This window comes from Ziziphus jujuba, chromosome 11, assembly GCF_031755915.1.
Source record: "Ziziphus jujuba cultivar Dongzao chromosome 11, ASM3175591v1".
NCBI lineage: Eukaryota > Viridiplantae > Streptophyta > Magnoliopsida > Rosales > Rhamnaceae > Ziziphus > Ziziphus jujuba.
The window spans coordinates 5424154-5445397 of record NC_083389.1 but is presented as its reverse complement, the minus strand read 5'-3'; the positions used below and the strand labels follow the sequence as shown (position 1 = coordinate 5445397).

The 21244-nt window shown below is 34.7% G+C and overlaps 6 protein-coding genes across 15 annotated transcripts; 3 read left to right on the top strand and 3 right to left on the bottom strand.

Annotated features, from left to right (window-relative positions):
* Positions 1 to 62: 62 nt before the first annotated feature.
* On the bottom strand, positions 63 to 2583 carry LOC107433769 (pyrroline-5-carboxylate reductase). The gene is made up of 7 exons (XM_016045116.4): positions 2093 to 2583; positions 1649 to 1697; positions 1292 to 1383; positions 1131 to 1203; positions 785 to 905; positions 544 to 649; positions 63 to 432 (listed from the first exon to the last, which is right to left on the bottom strand). Exons 1-7 carry the CDS (start codon positions 2300 to 2302, stop codon positions 247 to 249), a joined length of 837 nt encoding a protein of 278 aa, XP_015900602.3. The 5' UTR covers positions 2303 to 2583; the 3' UTR covers positions 63 to 246.
* Positions 2584 to 4046: 1463 nt separating this feature from the next.
* On the top strand, positions 4047 to 5223 carry LOC107433775 (uncharacterized). The gene is made up of 2 exons (XM_048465531.2): positions 4047 to 4251; positions 4417 to 5223. Exons 1-2 carry the CDS (start codon positions 4102 to 4104, stop codon positions 5068 to 5070), a joined length of 804 nt encoding a protein of 267 aa, XP_048321488.2. The 5' UTR covers positions 4047 to 4101; the 3' UTR covers positions 5071 to 5223.
* A 511-nt stretch (positions 5224 to 5734) lies between these two features.
* LOC107433791 (mitochondrial fission 1 protein A) lies at positions 5735 to 7705 on the top strand. The gene is made up of 5 exons (XM_016045149.4): positions 5735 to 5974; positions 6384 to 6522; positions 6946 to 7067; positions 7162 to 7225; positions 7329 to 7705. The coding sequence occupies exons 1-5, from the start codon at positions 5882 to 5884 to the stop codon at positions 7412 to 7414; spliced, it is 504 nt and encodes a 167-aa protein (XP_015900635.3). The 5' UTR covers positions 5735 to 5881; the 3' UTR covers positions 7415 to 7705.
* A 117-nt stretch (positions 7706 to 7822) lies between these two features.
* Positions 7823 to 12766, bottom strand: LOC107431673 (protein FAR1-RELATED SEQUENCE 5). 9 transcript variants are annotated; one of them, XM_016042648.4, is made up of 7 exons: positions 12543 to 12766; positions 9942 to 11984; positions 9687 to 9814; positions 9397 to 9465; positions 8695 to 9312; positions 8325 to 8488; positions 7823 to 8180 (listed from the first exon to the last, which is right to left on the bottom strand). In XM_016042648.4, exons 1-5 carry the CDS (start codon positions 12568 to 12570, stop codon positions 9199 to 9201), a joined length of 2382 nt encoding a protein of 793 aa, XP_015898134.2. In that variant the 5' UTR covers positions 12571 to 12766; the 3' UTR covers positions 7823 to 8180; positions 8325 to 8488; positions 8695 to 9198. The 9 variants fall into 9 exon arrangements, with proteins under 9 accessions (XP_015898134.2, XP_015898136.2, XP_024922293.1 ...); XM_016042650.4 differs by having other exon boundaries at positions 7823 to 8118; XM_025066525.3 differs by having other exon boundaries at positions 8325 to 8485.
* A 3284-nt stretch (positions 12767 to 16050) lies between these two features.
* On the top strand, positions 16051 to 18406 carry LOC107433748 (ankyrin repeat-containing protein NPR4). Its single transcript, XM_060812681.1, has 3 exons — positions 16051 to 16651; positions 16807 to 16926; positions 17030 to 18406. Exons 1-3 carry the CDS (start codon positions 16051 to 16053, stop codon positions 17677 to 17679), a joined length of 1371 nt encoding a protein of 456 aa, XP_060668664.1. The 3' UTR covers positions 17680 to 18406.
* A 547-nt stretch (positions 18407 to 18953) lies between these two features.
* On the bottom strand, positions 18954 to 20313 carry LOC125419633 (AUGMIN subunit 1). Of its 2 annotated transcripts, none has more exons than XM_048465965.2 (3): positions 20119 to 20313; positions 19385 to 20044; positions 18954 to 19300 (listed from the first exon to the last, which is right to left on the bottom strand). In XM_048465965.2, exons 2-3 carry the CDS (start codon positions 19517 to 19519, stop codon positions 19193 to 19195), a joined length of 243 nt encoding a protein of 80 aa, XP_048321922.1. In that variant the 5' UTR covers positions 19520 to 20044; positions 20119 to 20313; the 3' UTR covers positions 18954 to 19192. The 2 variants fall into 2 exon arrangements, with proteins under 2 accessions (XP_048321922.1, XP_060668971.1); XM_060812988.1 differs by having other exon boundaries at positions 19385 to 19522.
* Positions 20314 to 21244: the final 931 nt, after the last annotated feature.

The window sequence follows — 21244 nt, the reverse complement described above, 5'->3', positions numbered from 1 at the left end:
TGCAAGGCACTCAACGGCATTTGCTTCAGAAATTGTTTCATTTGGGAAAATCATAATTCCAATACTTGGAAGGGAGATCATTTCCTTTTATTTAAAAGTAGCATTCAAATATACAAACCAAAAGAGTCCTCTCATAGGATTTGATTCAAACTGATTTCACCCCAAATGTAGACAAACATAAATACATTATGAAAATCATTGAACTATTTGAAAGGTTGAAAACCTGTAACAGCCATGGAAGTAACTCTACTGGCTCATCTCTTGGCTACGCTTAGTAGAAGCAACAACAGCACTCATCAAGCTGGCCCTGAATGCACCTTTCTCAAGCTCATGAATTCCTGCAATGGTGGTTCCTCCTGGTGAAGCCACTTGGTCTTTCAGTTGACCTGGATGCTTTCCTGCTTTCATTACCATGGCTGCTGCGCCATAGAACTTTTGTTTTAACAAAAACAGATATTAGATTTCTATAATTTCCTCAAACCTTTTGGTAGAATGAAAATTTTGACTACAATTTCAATAAGAACGATTGCAAATTAAACTTACAGCCTGAGCAGCAAAGCCTAAAGCAATATCTCTTGGTAAGCCTGCAGCTACACCTCCATCAGCCATAGCTTCAATTGCTATATATACAAATGCTGTACCTGCCCCGCTGCAAAATTTCCGAAATAAGCCATTGGTTTCTTTGTACAACTAATCTATAGTAAAAGTCATTTTAAATTCATTTGTGCAGATGATGAATGTTAACATAAGAAGATCTGTTTGTTGTCTTGAGGAGGACATATACCTGATAGTACCAGCAGCATCAGACAATTTTTCATCCAATTTCCATACCTTGCCAACAGCTCCAAAAAGATTAGATATTAGCTCTCCATCTTCTTCTGTTGCATCTTCTCCCAAATGCATAGCTTTATTCAAGAAATTACAGTGTTATGCCATGAGTTTCAAATTGCCACATTAAAGCAACAATACAGATATACAAGCTTGAGAGCCTTGAACTGCAATGTTATATTGTCATGATAAACTTACTTAATACATGTAAGTTAAAATTTTTAGCATTATTTTGAAAGACAATAAAGTAAGATTGTTTGTAAAAGTGATAATAAGTGTCAGGTAAGGGAAAGAGCTGTGACCTATTGCCGCCTCTCCAATAGCACAAGCTGTGCTTGGGAGCACTCTGATAAATCGACCATGACCAGCCCATTTCTGAATAAGATTTGAGCAATGCTACTTTAACAAATATTCATATAAAATCCTTGTTCAACAAGTATACGTCGCAGTCATCTACACAAACCTGTAGAACTTTCAATTTGTGGCCTACAGCAAGCGATACCAGGAGTTTATCTGGTGAAAGCAGTGGGCCCAATTCCAACATCACACCCTCAACTGAAATCCCAGCAGTTGAATTATAAGTAAAATGGGCAAAAGTAATTTGAAAAGTGCAACTCCATATTGCTTGGCTAGTATCCAGTTTGTATTGGATCTAGTTAAATGTTATAAGAAACTGAACAAAATCTCCATTATCTTCCGAAGAATATCAGTAAAGTCAACATTATTTATAGTGGTAATAGTAGCGTGGAGAAGCTAATAAGATGAACTTGTACTGGCATGAGGCAAAACTAAAACAGAATAAAACGAAAGATAGGCTTACGTATTTGAGGTTTCACCCCAAGAATTATCACATCGCATTCTTCAACTACCTGTACATCATGTTATTAAATGAAAGATTAAAACCAATGTGATTCAGAGACAGCAATCAATATTAAAGCGAATCTATAATACTATAACATTTAAAACTTTATTCAAATCTGAGGGTAAAATAGGATCAACCCAGCATGATCTTCACCGGCTTTGAATTTAGCTATTGGCTTGGAAAAAGGTAGTTGTTTTGTAGGAAACTACAATTGCCCAAATCTCCCACTTTTAGAATTGGGGAAGAGACTAAGAGTTGTGGAAATCGAGACAAAAATCCAAATTAATTGCTGGAACTTGCAAAGAAAAGCCAAGTCTTCAAAGATCTTTGAAGTGGGGTTCAGCTTGAGAACCCATGAACTTAGCTAAATGTGCAATTATATGCAAAACTTAGCAATAATACCTGACGATTTTGCTGGAAAACCTTGATTCCAATGGAAGTAAAAGCCACCCTGCTCTGAGGGTTTCGATGGGCAGTAAAAATTCTTGAAGCCGGAAGTATCCCCAGCTTCACCAATCCGGTTGCAATACTTCCTGACAAGTTGCCAGCGCCTATGAAACCCAACTTGAAGTTGTCCTTGTCAACTGGTTTTGGTTCTGCCTCATCTGCCATTATACTATCTCCGTGCCCCGAACGAACGCTTTTAGCGGCAGCTCTAGTGTTTTCTTACTTTTTGTTTACCTGTCTATACACTCGGAATAGAAGAATCGTATCCCTTCCCATAGATCATATAGCGACAAACAAATGGTGCATACATTACCAAATATTAAAGTATAGAATAAGAGAACATTATTTCTATAATCTTATCATGGTTTTGATGGCAGGTCATTCAATTTTTTACCCAATAATCATCACAAATTTTTTAATACTTGCTGCTAGGATATTGTTTTCTATAGGCCTCTGATGAGGGTCAACAATGCGAAAAAATATTCTTTAACTAAGTGAGCTGCGCATGTGGACAGCAGAAGCAACATTTTCATATGCTATTACTTTTTTTTTCTTTTTTTTTCTTTTTTAATCAAATAAACCCATGTAGCCTCCACGTATCAGAAACAAAAAAACCAATGCAAGCTTTTTGAAATGTCAATGATAAGAGAAGGACAAATAAAGTAAGCACAAAAAGGACACCATCTACGCTGTCTTGCAATTTTTATTTTAATGCTACTTTAACCAATCCCGAAAAAGGACAAATATTTTTTTTTTTTTTTTTGGTTTTGATAAATAATCTCCAAAGGGACATGTGTCGTGGTTTTAAGGGCTGGTCTATGCGGGGTTTGGTAGCCTCAGTCTCGGGCCAAGTTTGTCACTCATTGTCGTTGTGGTAGCCGAGCCAATCAAGCTTTGATTGAACCAAATATTGTGTACCCTGTATTAGCAAAATATACATACATATATATATATATATATACATATATATATATTATGTGCTCTGCATTTAGCCCAAATGAAAGGCGGCAGAAGTGTACGCAAAAGCGTTTGAATTTTTCTTTGTGGTAACAAACTAAAGGGGTTGAAGTTTTTGGAACTGCCGTCCAGGAATGTGATACTCATAGCTTTTAGATGCAAAACCCACAGCAGCTCAAGCCACACATCAGTTGGACCTCCCTGGTTAGTTTATATAATAATATCAAACAATTACTGCCAAGCCAAAAAGCTAGTTCTACTACCAAAAAAAAAAAAAAAGGCAAGCTCATAAATGAAGCTGTGCCAGCAAGTTTTATTGGGTGCTGGAAGAACACCCCTTGGAGATATTTCTAAGTGTCCAACCATGATCAAATCTATTGATGCATGAGCTTTTTGGGTTGATGGTGGATGTATAGGAGGAGTATTGGTTACCATTTTAGACAGTACAAGAAATGGAAAACACAGATCAGTTTCCTTCCGTATAAAAATGGCCCTGCTGAGGTCGTAGGAATCGAGCACCGTTTGATAAAAAAACCAAGCAATCTTTAATTGATCAGATATTATATTAATATTCTGTTGAAGACTTAAAAAAGAAATCAAAATAAAATTTGCTATACAAGAATTGGCGTGTAGCGCGTTATTCACATGCATTGACTTGACCTTTTTGCCCAGTTATTATTTTCAACTTTGGTCTTCACAAGACTAATATATCTATAGATGAAGGACAAAAGTTGGTTTGTACAAGTCCAAACTAAACGTGGGACTTTTCATATTAATATTTATCGCAACATATATATACATATATATATATATATATATATGGTATTATTTCAGTCCACCACGGCAAAAGCTTTACCTATGAAAATGGAAAGACATAGGTTACTTCGCTCTGTTAACCTACACCATATATACCCAAAATTCGAACAATATTTCTCCAATTATAAAGAGGAACCGAATTATCTCAATATATACCATATAGACAGAGAGAAACACAGAAAGAAAGAGTAATGGCAGCGCTGTTCATCAAGCAAGCAAAGCAGTATGCAGAGACTCGCCCAGATTACCCAAAACACTTGTTTGAATTCATCGCCTCCAAAACACCCTCCCACAATCTTGTATGGGACGTTGGCACCGGAAGTGGCCAGGCCGCCCAATCCGTATGTTTCTCTCTTACCCCACAACAAATTCAATTCCCAGCATGCGCTTTGATTCAATGTCAATGGCAACATGTTTTGCTTTTTGGGTTTTTAATTTAGTAACATTATACATACATATATATATATATATACATATATTAACTTTTTTCCAAACAAAAATTTCAGCTTGCTGGGATCTACACGAATGTTATAGCCACGGACACAAGCTTGAAACAGCTCGAATTAGCTCCAAAGCTCCCAAACATCCGTTATGAACATACACCTCCAGTCATGTCAATGGCCCAAGTTGAAAAACTGACCCCACAAGGAAGCCTGGATTTGGTTACCATAGCTCAGGCCCTTCATTGGTTCCCAACCCCAACTTTCTATGAACAGGTCAAGTGGGGCCTCAAGAAACCCCATGGTGTCATTGCTGCATGGTGTTATACAGTTCCAAGAGTTAACAACTCAGTTGATCGAGTCATGGATCAATTATACTCCATCGACTCCAAACCTTATTGGGACCCAGCTCGGGGATTTGTGGATGATGAGTATAGGAGCATTTACTTTCCATTTGAGGGTGTGGATGGAGGTGTTGATGATACAGGGCCATTTGAGTTCGCGACAGAGAAGGTGATGGACTTGGATGACTTTTTTATGTACATAAGGTCGTGGTCAGCTTATCAGACGGCTAAGGATAGGGGTGTGGAGCTTCTGAGGAAGGATGTGGTTGAGGAATTTGAGAGAGCTTGGAATGTTGAAGGTGGTTGTGACCACAAACAGAAGAAGGTTGTCAAGTTTCCTGTGTTTTTAAGGATTGGAAAAGTTGGGAACATCTAGGGAATTAAATATAATGTTATATTTTTTTTTATTTTTTTTTTTATCATTGAAATTTTTTTTGTTTTTTTAAAAATTAGTTAAGGTTACAGGTAACATTTTCTTGTATTGATTATAACTTTGTCCAATAAACTATAATTTATTGAATTATATGTCTTTCAATTGCCTTTCAAATTTAAAACCATAGCTTTAGAATTTAAAATTTATGAAGTAGACATGGATATCATTTTAATATTTATGTGGCCAATTTTTTTTCCTTTAGACCTTTTTTTTTTTTTTCTTTTAATAATCATAACAGACTTAATCAAATGGTGTGAAATTTCTTCCTGAAATCCTTTTTTTTTTTTTTTTGGGGTCAATATTATTTTTATCCTTTTGGAGAAAAATAATAATGAGAGTAGATTAATGTTAGACGTTTGAAAATATCTAAAACCAATTATGTTTTTACATTTAAAATAGACTTTCTTTGTATATGACATTTTTGTCCTATAAAAAAATTTTAAAAATTTTAAAAATTAAAATAAAAAAGAAGAAGAAGATATTTATTCATGTGATAAATATGACATCATAAAACGATTTTATTACGCCATATAATCCATTTTGTATTATGTGGAAATTTCCGAGAAAATACCGATTTACCTTCCGCGCAAGCAAGCCATTAACTTTGCCTCCAAACCAGAAAAATAGAAAAGGAAAAAGAAAACCCTCCTCTAAAATTCTTTCTTTCTGGCCAAACAAACAAAGTCCGAAACCTATAAATAAATAAATAAAAATATAGAAAAGTAGAGCAGTTTTGGGAGGTTGAACCGGGAAAATGGAAGCGAAGGTCGGCAAGTTCTTTGAGTCCTTCAGTTCCTTCTTCGGCGGCGGCGATCAGATCCCTTGGTGCGATGGCGACATCATCCAGGTACGAGTTTCTTACTCTCTTTTTAACTTTTTGGCAATTTGTATTTGGTGGTCAGGACTCTGGATTCTCTATGTTATTATTAGTAACAGGATATTATAGGAATATATATGAGCCCTTGTTCCTGATCCTTGATCTATCAGCTTCAGATTGGAAAGGATTACTAATTTTCTGATAGTATCCCGTTCTTGTTGCATTATTGAAAAAAAAAATCATTGACTTTTTTTTTTTTTTTTTTTTAAAATAACCATTATGGATCCAAACGTTAAAGCTATTGGCAGCTATACCACTGGAAAAGCAAATGCTATTATACTGATTTTGATGATCTGAAAGTAAATACCCATGTTGTTAATGTAGTGAACAACAAAATTGTGAGTTTAAACAGAGAATTTGGATGTTTATTGCTTGCCAGGGTTGTGAGAGAGAGGTTGCAGAGAGTGGTAAAGGTGATTCAGAGGAACGCAAGAGCGAAAGCATTATGAGGTTGTCATGGGCACTTGTACACTCAAGGCAAGCAGAAGATGTGCAGCGTGGAATAGCCATGCTTGAAGGTCAAATAAATTGATTAGTTATTATTCATATTTGGATTAATGCCTTGCCCTGTCACTTGATGAAAGGCGTACCTACAAGCCTCTCTCCCACTCCCTCTCCCTTTGTCTAGATGAAATGTTCTGCATTATAAATGTTGACCTCTTCTTCTTGTTAATTTTTCTTATGATTTTCCCTTCCCTTCCCTAAATGAAATCTGTATTAGTTTCCATCCTTTTTTTTTTTTTTTTTTTAAAAAAATCTTTAGGATTCATTTGCATCTCTGTTTTTCGCTTAATTAAAGGAGTTCTCTCTACCTTGCTCCTTATGCTTCTTAATTTACAAATATGGACATTGTGGGAATAAAGTTTCCACTCTCTAGATTTTCCTGTGAATTTTTTCCATTATAATCGTCTAAAAGCACTGAACAATATCAATATGTGCAGCATCCTTGGCCAACAATACCTCTACTTTGCAACAGCGAGAGAAGTTGTATCTTCTGGCTGTTGGCTATTTCCGAACCGGTGAATATCCAAAGAGTCGGCAGCTTTTGGAGCAATGCTTAGAGGTTTGTGTTTAAATTATAAAGGGAATTTCAATTGCTCATTCAGTATACTCTCCTTCTTTCTTCTTTCTTTCGCTGATATCTCTAAATTTTGTAGATTGCCCCTGATTGGAGGCAGGCTTTGACACTGAAAAAGACAGTCGAGGATCGTATTGCCAAAGGTAATAATATATCTAGAATTGCCTCCGCTAGTTATTTATTGACAATAGTTGTAGCACACTGAAGGAAGAAGCATAAAACGAATCTTGTTTTGGTGGAAAACAGATGGTGTTATTGGAATAGGTATTACTGCTACTGCCGTTGGACTAATAGCTGGAGGAATTGCTGCAGCATTGGCACGCAGGAACTGAATAAATAAGGAAATCTGACACAGCTTTTTAAGTTTCACCTGGGATGCTTAATGGCAAAGAATGTTGATAAATAATGGAAATGATGAGATTGTCGATAGACAGTGTTTTAACTTTATACCCTGTTACATTTTTTCTTTTTCTTTTTCTTTTTTCCAATTTTGAGTGTGATTAATTTATTGTCCATCATTCTATTTTATGTTTTCATGCTTATCACTTCACAACAGCTTGCCATTACTAGATGTTTGTAATTTATGTATGGAAAAACTTGTCAATAAAAGCAATTTCAACCAAGTTTATTTGTCTCCTCAAATTGTTAATGTAGTTTTATCTGATACCTATTCAAAAAATGCATATATGCTAAAATCAACATGTTCAATCGAAAGAATCAACGCCATTTGGCAAACGAACTCAATACAAAAAAGTCTAAATATAAACGCATAATAAGATGTTTACATACGTTGACCTTATAACAAAGCCCAATATCTTTGAAAGGTTGTTCCACTAACATGTTTCTTTGTTTTTTTTTTATTTTTATTTTAAAGAAATCAGATGAGAGGTTTTTATGATACACAAAAGTCTCCATCAGGGGATGCAAATAGCAGTTTGTTGGTATTCAACCATTCATTCCTTGCCACTTTGCCAGTTCTCCGCGTATGATTCAGTACTACCGCTGTTTTTCCACTTCTAACTGAATCATCACATACCTGTAACATTGCACACCACAATCCGGTTACTTTGAGATATGAGAGCACTCCAATGATAGGCACTGCAAATCAAGCAAAGCATGACCAAATGAACCACAACCAAACTTATATGAATTCTACTATCAAGTGCTAACTCACATTTAAACACTTAAAAAAAAAAAAAACATAAAAACCAATACATCCCTTTGAAAGGTGTGGAATTTTACCTGCAGGATATAGGTTATTGGACTTGGCCCCTTGTTGCAAGATATCTAGGTAAGTTTTTGCAGGGCCCATGATAAGTTCAGTCTTGTAAGGATGGTTTGGAATTGCCTACCCAATGTGTCACATGAGATTGTCATTGCACCAAAAATTGCACAGCCCCGCTCTACTGGAGTACACAACAGAAATGAAATTAGATCAACTAAAAAGAAATATTTTAAACTTGAATTAAAACCCAAAAAACAAAACATAGGCATTCATCAGCTCATTATCCCTTGAAAATACCCCAGCATTAGTTTTCGAAATAGAATAACAATCTACAGTGAATATATATATATATATATATAGAGAGAGAGAGAGAGAGAGAGTGAGTACCTTGATATTAGGATGCTGAAGATTTTCAAGGCACAAAGCAAGAGAGATAAAGCGAGACAGATGTACAGGTCAAAGGAAAAATATCGTGTAGTTGCATAAAGTAGAGAATTGTGAAGAGGAGGAAGACTAGGGTAAGGAGTAGGCTTTATGCTGGTAGAGAGAGCAGGCTTTGGTTTAGAAAGAGAGATGAGGTGCGAGATATTGAACATTTCACCATTTCAAAAGTTTCACTAAACCAACCAAGTGCTTCCCACTAAAGGATGCAGCCAAACCCTGAAAAGTTAAGTAGCACCAGTGCTCTGGCAATGCTTTTGGAAGTGCCAAGAGCACTTTCCTCAAAATAAAAACCCATTATTCCTTCCCCCCCTCCTCCTAAGACCAAAAAAGAAAAACAAAAAAAAAAAAAGCCCATAACACTATCATCTCAATAATTTTTATCAAAATCACATCTTACTATTTATCCAATGATCAGGTATAAAAACATTTACATTAAAAGTAATGCCACTATTTAGGAACTATTCCACTTTCTTCATCTCCCCCTGTGTTCTCACTTTCAAGCATAAATTGCCCCATGCTAGGGAAAATCTCACAATTTGTATTTACGGTGGGTTCCATTATCTGGGTTGTCATAATTAAGACACCAAGTTAATATGCATGTAACAAAGAAGAGAAAAGAACAAAGCATTGGAAGGAATTGCTCACTTCTGTCCTTGATACTGAACCTGATTGAGAAAAATCGTATGACACTGACAGTACATTTGTAGATGATTCCTAATAACATGAAACACAAAAATTGAGAAGCAAAATGGCAAGATCAAGACCTTGTTACAGAGATGTCAACCTGACTCATACAAGTCATTATATTGGCATCTTGCGACATGGTTGTAAATGGAATGTTTGGATAACCCATACCCTAACAGAACATGTAGTAATATCATTAACAGATATTATTTTCATTATAAATTGATTGAAAAATCAGTAACATTGAATACCTGAGTATGCGTAGACAATGGTGCATTGGGGTACATATGATGTTGATCACATAAACTATTACTCTGTGACCTACTATTGATGTCAATGGAAGGAAGAAGAATTGGGTGACTTGATTGTTTGCTTTTTCCTACAAATGTTTCACAATACGATATTATGTGACAGATAGAAAAAAAAAAAAAAAACACATTAGATATTGATACACAAGAGATATTTCAGTAATCACAAAATATATATATATATATATATATCCATACCTGCAGATATTGCTTCCTTTGATGGATTTGTTTTGCGCTTCTCACAATGGCCCTTGTGTCTAGTGCTTGATAAATCTTCCATATGTGAGGGACATAACACTGGTGTACAAGCATCATTCCCTTCATTAGCTATATCAGTCCCTAAATTTCTTTCTTCACCCAACTTTAACCTGGCAACTTCTTCATCGATCTCTCTGTCAAACTCAAGTAACTTCTTTATACAAAGTTTCCTAGCTGTATCCATACCTTGAGCCTTATATATAGAATTGCAAACAAAGCGTATCATACTATTACGCCAAACTAGCTCATCCTTCCTATTCATGGAGTGAGGTGCACTTTGTTCATAACCCATCATCCCTCCTTTTGCCTCTTTTGTCCAGCGTTTCAAAACATATTGATTAGGAATCCTAGTCAAATTCTTTATACCAAAAACTCGTAAAGCATGACAACACAAAATACCCAATGACTCAAATTTTTTGCAAGAACAAAAAATTTCAGCACTGTGTGAATTGAATTTCACAGTACACACTCTTTGACTCCCTTCCTCACGAACCTCAAAAGTATGAAGAGTATCGCGAGAGACAAGTTCAGTCCATGTTGTTCCAATACTACCAAGTAACTCCTCCTCAAACAGTTTATAAATTTTGTTAGTGTAAACATTAGATGCCTGGCCCAAGATGCCACTTTTCTTCAACACTTTTGATTGTGCACCTTGTTTACAGCGAAAATCTTCATTAAACTCAGAGGATCGCATACTAGCCACTAATTTTTCATAAGCAATCACAAATTTAGAAAGACTTGTTATGTCATTGGCTAAACCAACAAGGACATTGCCAGTACTTTCACTTCTTTGGGAAGAACTTATTCCACCTGTAAAGACATCCTTAGTAAATGCAGTGCTCCACTTGGCTCGAACTTCATATAGTGTATTAAACCATTTGTGATTCCCAATATTGTATTTCTGAATCAAATTATCCCAAGATTGTTGAAAGTCTGCAGCTTCTTCACAACCCGTAAGGCACTTGTTAAACAGGTATTTGAACTCTGAATTTTCACTTAAATCCCCCACTTGTGATGCAACACTCTTCAATATGTGCCATCGACATAAACAATGTCTGGTATTAGGAAAAACAATCTCAATAGCATTTGAAATTGCTTGATTATGATCCGTCAAAATAGTCTTTGGTGGTCTATTCCCCATTGATTCTAAAAATGACTTAAACAACCATTCAAATGAAGTTGTAGTCTCATCTAACATGAATGCACAACCAAACATCACATTTTGCCAGTGATGATTAACACCAACAAAGGGTGCACATATTAGGTTATATTTGTTTGTCCGACAAGTAGTGTCAAATGCTAAAACATCACCAAAACAATCATAATCGAGTCTCGATCTTCCATCTCTCCAAAAGAAATTAGTTATGCGGTTTTCCTGATCTACTTGAACAGTATAGAAAAACAGAGAATCTTCAGCCTGTTTAGATTTGAAAAGGTTTAATAAGTTCTGGGAATCCCCAGCACTCATTAATGTCTTTTGTCTATTCATATAGGTATAACAATCTCGATTTACAAATCCTATGTCTCCAAAGCCTTCTACTCCTGGAACATGCGCCTTAGATATTGGCATACGTCGAGCAGATTTTAACAAATGCTTTTCTGATGGCATTGCAAGCTCATGATTATGTTGTGGGTTAAATGCAACCACCTTCCAAAGACCATCTTCATTTGAAAAACGGACAAACGCTTTGCAACCAGTTCTAGTATCTAATCTTCTCACTTTTTTCTCCTCAAGATCTTCGTCTAATTTGAAACCTTCTTTAGAACAAAAATATTCACGAGAGCGTATCTTCTTTGAACCAGTAAAATATCTGACCTTCCCTTTCCGAATACTGAAGCCAACTCTCAATGCATAAGCATTGTATAACGCATAAGCCTCGTCCTCACTGTTGACCACTTTCCCCATCAAGTTATCATCTTCGCCAACTTGAGTCCCAAGCTCCATATCTCCAGTTTCTTCAACATCACTAAGAGTGTGCACCCCTACATGATTTTTCTATTGCTGTTAATGACAACAAAAATACAGAAAAAATCTTTCCCCACTAATCTGCAATGAAGCTTACATTGATAAAAACCAGTAATTTGAAAGAGGAGCCAAAATAAAATATAAAAATAAAAACCTCATCATAATTAACAACTCGAAGCATGATTGCTTAAGATACTTCAAATAACGTATTTATTTTTCATCATATAGTGCTACCTAAATTTTATCATATATTGATAGCTGTTCTTCATCAACCTTTAAAAGAACCTTTTTCCCCCTAAATTCTAACTGTTTCTACCAAGTTAATTATAATAATAATAATAAAGAACCATGTAATTCAAACCATAGAAGAACAAGAAACCTCGAGTGAACGGAACATTCAACTGGGTAATAATTGAAATGACTTAAAGTATGTTAATTGATGAAAAATAAAGGATTAAAAATGGGAAAATTGCCATATTGCCACCAAAGTTTGGATTCTGGGACAGCAATAAAACAGAGCACAGCGAAGAAAAAAAAGGCACTAAATGAGAGAAATTTGCAGTCAAGAGGGTGACCTGGCTTAGAATTGATGTTGGAAGCCATGGGTGATGCCTTGTTTCTTTGCTTTTCTCAATTCTCCAAACATAAAGTTCATCAATGGCGGACGCAGAGTCGAATCAGCGACGTCCGACGCTTCGTCTTTTTCCCTTTCCTGATTTATATCTTTTACGGGAAATTATATGAAAAAAGGAATTTTTTTATTTTTTTTATTTTTTGGCAACTTGAAATGGAAAGAAAGGGCTTATGCGGGTAATAATTATTTTCGGAAAGAAAAGAGTTCAACTCTCTAGAAGAAATGGGTAGAAAAATATCAATAAAAAAGAATAAATAAATAAAAAAACAGGTAATTTGGGAAAGAGGAAAAGTGTAAACAGTCACATTTAAAGTAAATATTTAATATTAACATATTATTTTGGAAATAATAGGTATCAAAATGATTTTGAATCATTTTTAAGAACCTAAACAAGGAAGATTCATATAGGAAGCCCCAAAAAAAAAAAAAAAGAGCCATCTTTCCTAAGACATTAATTATTTTTAGCTTTCTTAATTTCTTATTTCTTTTATAAATCATGCAGAATCATACCAAAAACAATTGCACATCAAGACTTTTTTTTTTTTTTAATTATCATTAAAATATTAAAAATTATATGATCTCAAACTCTCAACATTTTAAAGACTTGATTTTTTTTAAAAATAAATTGAGAATGAAATGCTTTTTTAACAATTAAACTAGCCAAATTAATGGAGCTTAATTTACATAACATTCGTTACTCAAATAGGATATAGGATATATCACCAGCATCTATTTAGCCACCTTAAATTCCTTTTGAAAATAATTTTGTGATAAATATTTAAGTTTAATTTCTGTGTGCCATACATTCTTTTTCATTAGTTTTAATTATAAATCCTTCGAATACATTAATAAAAAGGTCAAACCCATTCCATCTTCAAGTACTTAACCAAAAATAATAATAATAATAATTTATCGACATGGTACTAACTTCTTCATATGTATACATTTAATCTGGCTTCTAGTAATTTGAAATTATTCCACCAACAAAAACTGAACAAAGAATGAAATCATCAAAAAACAAATCAAAAACTCAAAGTTTTATACTTAAATAGCCGATCCAAATCCCAACAGATTTTCACAATATAAAGAGGCCGAGCTTCTATGCATTAACCTACAGAATGTTTACAGTATTGGTACATTAGTAATTGTTGCAAAGTATGCTTTCTTATTCTTATATTTACCCACTTATCTTTTCAAATTCGTTAATTTGTAGATTGTAGAGGCGGGTTTATTGTACACTTTGGAGGCTTCAGATTAAAGTTTCAACGAGGTTAGGAGATGGGAATCAATACCCTGTTTATAGAGAGTTAATAGTAACTAATTAATTAAAATGAGTAAAAAAAACTTGATTTCAAAAGCTGTTTAAATTTTGTTATTTCCTTTTTTTTTTTTTTTTTTTTGTTCCCTAAAAGTTAGGTAACCTAATAAAGAGCAATTCATGAAGTGAGGTGCAATTTTACCAGGTCTTGAACTGTTTGAGGTGTGTGCATGGTTAATATAATATATGGTACATAAATGAAATATGTATGCGTTGATTAATAATAGTCAATATTGGACACGTATAAGCAACACGGTACCACCTGCCTATAGCGAGACCGTGGGAAATATTTCCGGAGTCCACGCATACAGGCTCCACCCCTGCATCAGAGGGGTGATTACAATAAGTTTTTTCTTAGTCGTAATTGGACTTCAATATTTCATATTCTAAAGAAAACAAATATAAAATATCATATGACATTGAAGCTGTCATATTATATTAGGCACCAAAATTGTACGAAATTCCCTCCAACTATTTAATATTAATTATAAATGCAGAAATTCAATCCTTTAAACTATTATTAAAATTAGACATAAGTAGATAGATAAATTCTTAAACTATGATATTGATATTCTACTTATTAGATGATATCATCAAACGCGGTAAATCCTTAAGACAACAAAAAATATTTTTCAATGACATCAGTTGGTACCCTTATCATCACTAGCTTGCTGTAGTCACTTTTTTTTTTTTTTTTGGGTGGGTAAACAGCTTCCTGTAATCACTAGTTATAATCACCATATAATAGCCAACTATATTATATATTCGTCTCACCTCATGTTTCATTTTTTCAGCCATAAAACCGTCCAAATTCTGACCAATTGAAAAAAAAAAAAAAAAAATTGGTCCAACTTAAATGTTTGGGCTAAAGGAGGTGTCATCATATATAACCTTAATCCGCAGGCAACAAGGCGGGTCAAAAGCAAGAAAATGTCATGTTTCCAATTAAAACAGTTAACTTTTTTTTTTATTTCTGAACAAATAAGTAGATTTAATTTTTTAATGCTTTTGTAAAACTTAATTTTTTGAGGGAAAAAAACATTGCCTTTTGAATAGTTGCAGTTAAGACTTGATCAGAAAGGTGTGGGGTGTGTATAATTTTCCCTTAATAATTGTTTATCTTCCAAAGATAAAATATAATTAATTTATGTTTGACTTTCGATGAGTACCCCACCAATGATGACTTTACAAATTGTCACTAATTTGGAATATTTTTTCCCATGTGATATATGATATGTTATGATATATATTATTTTATACCATTAATTAATCAATGGTGAGACCTATATAAATGGCTAGCGCTCAGAATTAATAAAACGAGGGGTGGCCTTTGTTTGAGTGTGGGCTTGAGGGGATGAAGAAGAGGATGGAGAGCTTTTAGTTTTAGCATTCGGGAAGAAAGAAAAAGCCTTTAACATCCTCAGTGGAGTTTTCAGACATCGTTGACGACGGCCGACAGCCTTGAGTTTAAACTCCATGTTTGCTTGAAAAAGATTTTACTAAATCCATAGTGTTGGTAAGAACCGATCCTTCTCAATGTATATATATATATATATATATAGTTCTCTTTTTATAGAATTTACTGAGCATGAAAGACGAAAGAATGAGACAAAGATGGAATTTTTTTTTTTTTTTTTTCCGAAGCAAAGATATAGATGGAAGTTGTCCTTTCAATAAAGTTTGAAAAAAAAAAAATTTATTGTCTATAACAACTTTTGATAAATAATTAAATCAGTGGTTGTGGTTGGCCTAGAATGACTCTTTTTTTTTCTTGGACGATTGTTTAATAGACACGAAGTTAACTGAGTCAATGAGCTTAATTTTGCTATGCCATTGAGCAAGACAGCTTGTCTACAATGTTTTAAACTATCTAATAATTTTTCTAAATCGTATATATATATATGTAGAGAGATATTATTTGTACTAATAAAAAATAACAATAATAAAATAAAATTCATATACTATACTCAGCTTTTGTTAATACACAAAAGTTTTCGTAACTTAAAATATTGTGCTTGATATAAAATTTATATATGCTCATCGGTTTTAATACTTACTTCATTCGAAAATATATATCTAACATTTATTACTGAGTTTATCAGAGGAAGGACATTTGCTTGGCTTGGTAGCTATGGAAGCTAAACTTTACAGAGCTGCCCTTTATGGAAGTAGTACAAGTTCTAATAGTAGCAGCACCAAGATTAATGATAGTACGTCGGAGTTCAATTTCAGCGGTGGTGAGGATTCCGATGTTCTCAAAGTGACAAAGTACCAGCACAACACCATACTTCATGTTGCAGCAAAATCCGGAAATGAGAAGATTGCGAGGAAGATCCTTGAAGCAGAAGCCACACTTGCGCTCCAGACAAACAAGAAACTCGATACTCCACTGCACATCGCAGCAAGGTTGGGGCATGCGGAGGTGGTGTCTCTTCTAATGACAACGGATCCATCTGCATTGCAGATGGTGAATATGGCCAAAAACACAGCACTTCATGAAGCCGTGTGCAATGGCCACCATGGCATCGTGGAGTTATTAGTTGAGAAAGATCCTAGTTTGGCATCTTTGAGAAATGATGCTGGAGAATCCCCTCTCTTCATGGCTTTGGATAGAAAATTCCACACAATTTCTCTCCTTATCTTAAAAAAATGTCATGACCATGAGGGTTTGTTCTTTCAGGGAAGAAATGGCATGACTGCCATGCATGCGGCTGTAATTCGCTTGTCCAAGAGTGAGTCCGTTATTACATACATTTACTAGCTGCACAACCTATATATAAACTTATAGATTCATATATTATGTTCTGGATTGAATGCGTCATGTTTTAATTTCAAAAATATATGTATATATGGATTCCTGATTTGCTCTGTGCATGCTTTAAATCAGGAAATAAGGTTGTGCAAATATTGGATAAGCTGTGCAAAAAGCTTGCCAAGCGTTGTCCCAAGTTTAAAAAATATTGTGACTTCATCAAAGGATCACCATTTGAACTCATCCTAGAAGAAGGTAAGTATATCATATACATATATATATATATATATATATTCAAAAACTATATAAAATAATAATTAAGATCCAAATGTAAGTTTATATGTATATCTTTTCTTAGAGGTTTTACCAAAGGTATTGGAAAAATGTGGACATGGGATTTTAGAAGTACGAGATGATTTTGGATGGCTGCCACTTCACTATGCTGCAGAATTGGGCCATGTGGAAATTGTCAAACTATTTTTAACAACAAACATTAATCTTGCATATGAAAAAGACAGTCAAGAAGGCATGTCCGCACTTCACATTGCAGCAAGGAAAGGATGGATTGGCCTACTAAAAGCGCTCGTTAAGGAACGTCCAGATATCTGTGAATTATTGGACAAAAAAAACAGAACGGCTCTTCATGTTGCTGTGGAATGTGGAAAGAAAAATGCAACAAAGACTTTGTTAGATATGCTGGATTTTAAGGATCTTATAAATGATCAAGACAGAGAAGGAAATACATGTCTGCATCTAGCTGCTCTTCATGGACATCATGCAATTCTGATAATGCTGGCAAGTGAAAAAAGAGTTCAGAAATCAGTTCTTAATAACAAAGGGATGACTGCTGCTGACATTATAAAATCAAGCATGCAGTTTAGTACAGTTGACAAGGTAAGCCCCAAAACCACTTCTTGGATTCTTATAATGCATAAACATGTTAGATCTAGCTACCAAGCTATAAAATGTGCAACATGTTTTGAGTTATGCAAACGACAATCTAATTAAACTAAACACTTGCAGAGGTTTCTCATGTCAACGATCAAGAGTGATGGCCATTTCAAGAGTCTGGAAAGAAGAGTCATCAGAGAAACTAAAACAGATCATAATCAAACTGCAGATGATGAGATCAAACGAGGATATGATATATCTCAAGAGACCAAGCAGCTCCTGAAGTCGAATGCGCCTGTAAACGATCTGCATGAGGCATCTTCAGCAGCAAGTACTAGTGCCCAAGAAAACCATCAGGAAAAGCATGATACTGGCAAACTGGAATCCAAACAAAATTCATATGAACAATATATATACTCAATCAACTTGTTGGTAGCCACAATCTTTTCTAGTATCACATTTGCGGCAGCCATGCAAATGCCTGGAGGTTATGGCAGTGATGGCACGGCAAATTTAAGGGAGACTGTAGGTTTCAAGATTTTTCTGATAGCTGATTCAGTGGCTTTTGGTTGTGCTGCAGCCTCCATGTTTATCCACTTTGGAGTTGCATTTTTTTCAAAGTTATTACAGGTTAAGTATTCATATCCAGTCTACTGTGTGATGGCATTAACTACCATCTTCATTACTTCATCAGTACTGGCTTTTATTTCCGGAGCAAATGTGGTGTTTCAACGTAGTTCCTCGCGTGGTGGCTTTCAAGTTGGTCTCCCTGTGTATGTTGCTTCCCTTTCCTTCATGATCCCCATATTATACTTCTTACTTCGAAGTCTAATTGTTGCGGCTCGCAAATTGCCGAGTGTATACGTAGTTTGTTTGGTAACACTTGCTATCTTGCTTACATCACTGAAGAGTGGTGGCGGTAAATAATCATCAAAATGACATCATTTGTGATAGCAAAAGAAGAAGAAAGAAAAAACCAACAAAAAAATAAAAAATAAAATAAAATAAGGCTGGACCTTTTCTCATATATTACTAGTCTCTTATTCAAATATGTACTGCTTCTTAATCTTTTTGCAATCCCATGGTTTACTGTTTATTGATTTTGAGAAATATTGTATTTGTGATGTAATATTTAGTAATTGCAATTGTTGAGTTTTTTAGGCTCCCATTCTCCCTGGTCATAGGCATTGATTCGAATATGAGATTTGCTATTATTACAGTTACAGGACAGTTTCAGCCTCCATAAAACATACAGTAATACTTGAACCTTCCTCCTGAGAATTATTCAATTATATACTGTAAAATATATATATATATATATATATTAGAAAGAAAGGCTTAAAAAACACAAAACTACCATAAACTTGAGACTTTTTAGAATATAGCGGGTATATAGGAAGAATTTAAATTCAACACAAACTAGAGATTTTCGAATAGAACAAAATTTAGATTTTAATTGTTCCCTTGCAGAGGGAAGAAAGTAAAGAATATAATGGGAACCTAATTTACAGAAAAGCAACCAGATCGAGAATGGATATTTGCCCCTTTACCAATACGTCCAGTAACAAAATAGAGAACGGAGAGAATGCAGGAACCATGAATACATCTCAGTTGCTCCATCTACAGGTCATCACTCAGACGTGGCGAGAGCCGAATGCAGTAGACCCTCAAGATACTTCTCAGCAACAGCATACTGCAATTTCTTATCCTCAATTGCTAAAGCAGCAGAAGCTTTATCCTGCACAAACACAAATTACAATAACTCAAGACCTTTACGGGATTCAGCATAATCAATGATCCACTGACTGAAATAGAAAATTACCGGAGGCAAGTCCTGGTAGCTTCTCAAAGTATCTAGGATGGGCTTTGTTTTCTTCTCTAACTCCTTTCTATGTTCAGCTGTTTCAACCAACACCCCATGGCTAATCTCTGGGGTATAGCCCACACGATTCAGCATAGCCTGTCCGGAAAGTTCACAGTTCAAGTCGCATCATTACAAACTTAAACAAAAGAACTTTAGCATTGGAATTCGCCAACACCTTTCATGAAATCATCGAACACAATCATTGGCAATTCAACTGCTGGTAATAACATCGTATAGTTATAGGCATAACAAGCTCATGATAATAGATAGTCAAAATGTTAAGATTTAACAAATCCTTAAGAACTGCTTAAGCTATATAATCTCCTTCAACACTGCACTCTTGGATTTGTTCTGCGATGATAATAAATTAGGCAATACCTTCAAGGCATTATGTTTCCCTTTTGAGTGTCTTATGGCATATTATTTTTCCCTTTAGAGCATCTTATGTCCTTCTACTAAGGTTCCATCATGTAACCATAAAGAAACTAATGCACTAAACAGCACTTTCTTTCTGCTGCTCGCTCAGATGGTCATTCAGAAGGAAACCAAAAGTTACACCATCACAGAAAGAAATAAACTATGCAAGAATGGAGTAAAGAGGAAACCCATAGAAAATCCCTGTAAAAGAGAAACTCAGTCATGCCCCCAAATAAATAAAGCCAGAAGCAAAAAAATCAAAAGCACAATCTGACCTGCTAAGCTCAGTAACGTTGTGTAAATAAGCCACTGATTGAAGGGTGTATTCGAATTGCGGCACTTCCTTTCCGGGTTGGCCGAACTCTTGGGCCAGCCATTGCTTCACCTCTACCATCCGAGACGCCTTGGATCATCCTCCTCCCACGCCGTTGCACATATTATCTCAAACTCTCAACATCTTAAAGACTTGATTTTTGGCTCTCTTTTTTTTAAAAAAATAATAAATTGAGAAGGAAATCCCTTTTTTAACAATTAATTAGCCAAATTAAGGGAGTTTAATTTACATAACATCCTTTAGTCAAATAGGATACATAGATATATCACCAGCCACGTATTTAACAGCCTTAAATTCCTTTTGAAAATAATTTTGTGATAAATATTTTAAGTTCAGTTTCTACATGCCATACATTCTTTTTCACTAGTTCTAATTATAAATCCTTCGAATACATTAATAAAAAGGTCAAACCCATTCCACCTTCAAGTAAAAGGTCCAACCATTTAACAAAAGAATGAATAAATAAATAAAATAAAAGGTCCAACCCCCCATCTACCCAGAGTTTTGAAGCCTCAAAGGGAAAGTTTTAGTGAGATGCTACTTAAAAAATAAAAATTTATCGACATGTTAATAACTTCTTCATTTAGATACATTTGATGTGGCTTCCAGTAATTTGAAATTGTTACGCCAACAAAAACTGAACAAATTAAGAAATCAAAAACTCAAAGATTTATACTTAAATAGCCTATTCAAATCCCCCAACAGAAGTTCACAATTTAAAGTGGCCGAGCTTCTATGCATTCACCAACAGAATGTTTATGGTATTGGTACATTAGTAGTTGTTGCAAAGTATGCTTTCGTATTCTCACATATACCCGCTTATATTTTCAAATTCGTTAATTTTGTACATTGTAGAGGCGGGTTTATTGTACACTTTGGAGGCTTCAGATTAAATTTTCAAAAAGGTTAGGAGATGGGAATTAATGCCCTGTTTATAGAGTTAACAGTAACAAATTTATTAAAATGAGTAAAACACTTGATTTCTCAAAGCTGTTTAAATTTCGTATTTCTTTTATTTTTTTGTTCCCTAAAAGTTTGGTAACCTAGTAAAGAGCAATTCATGAAGT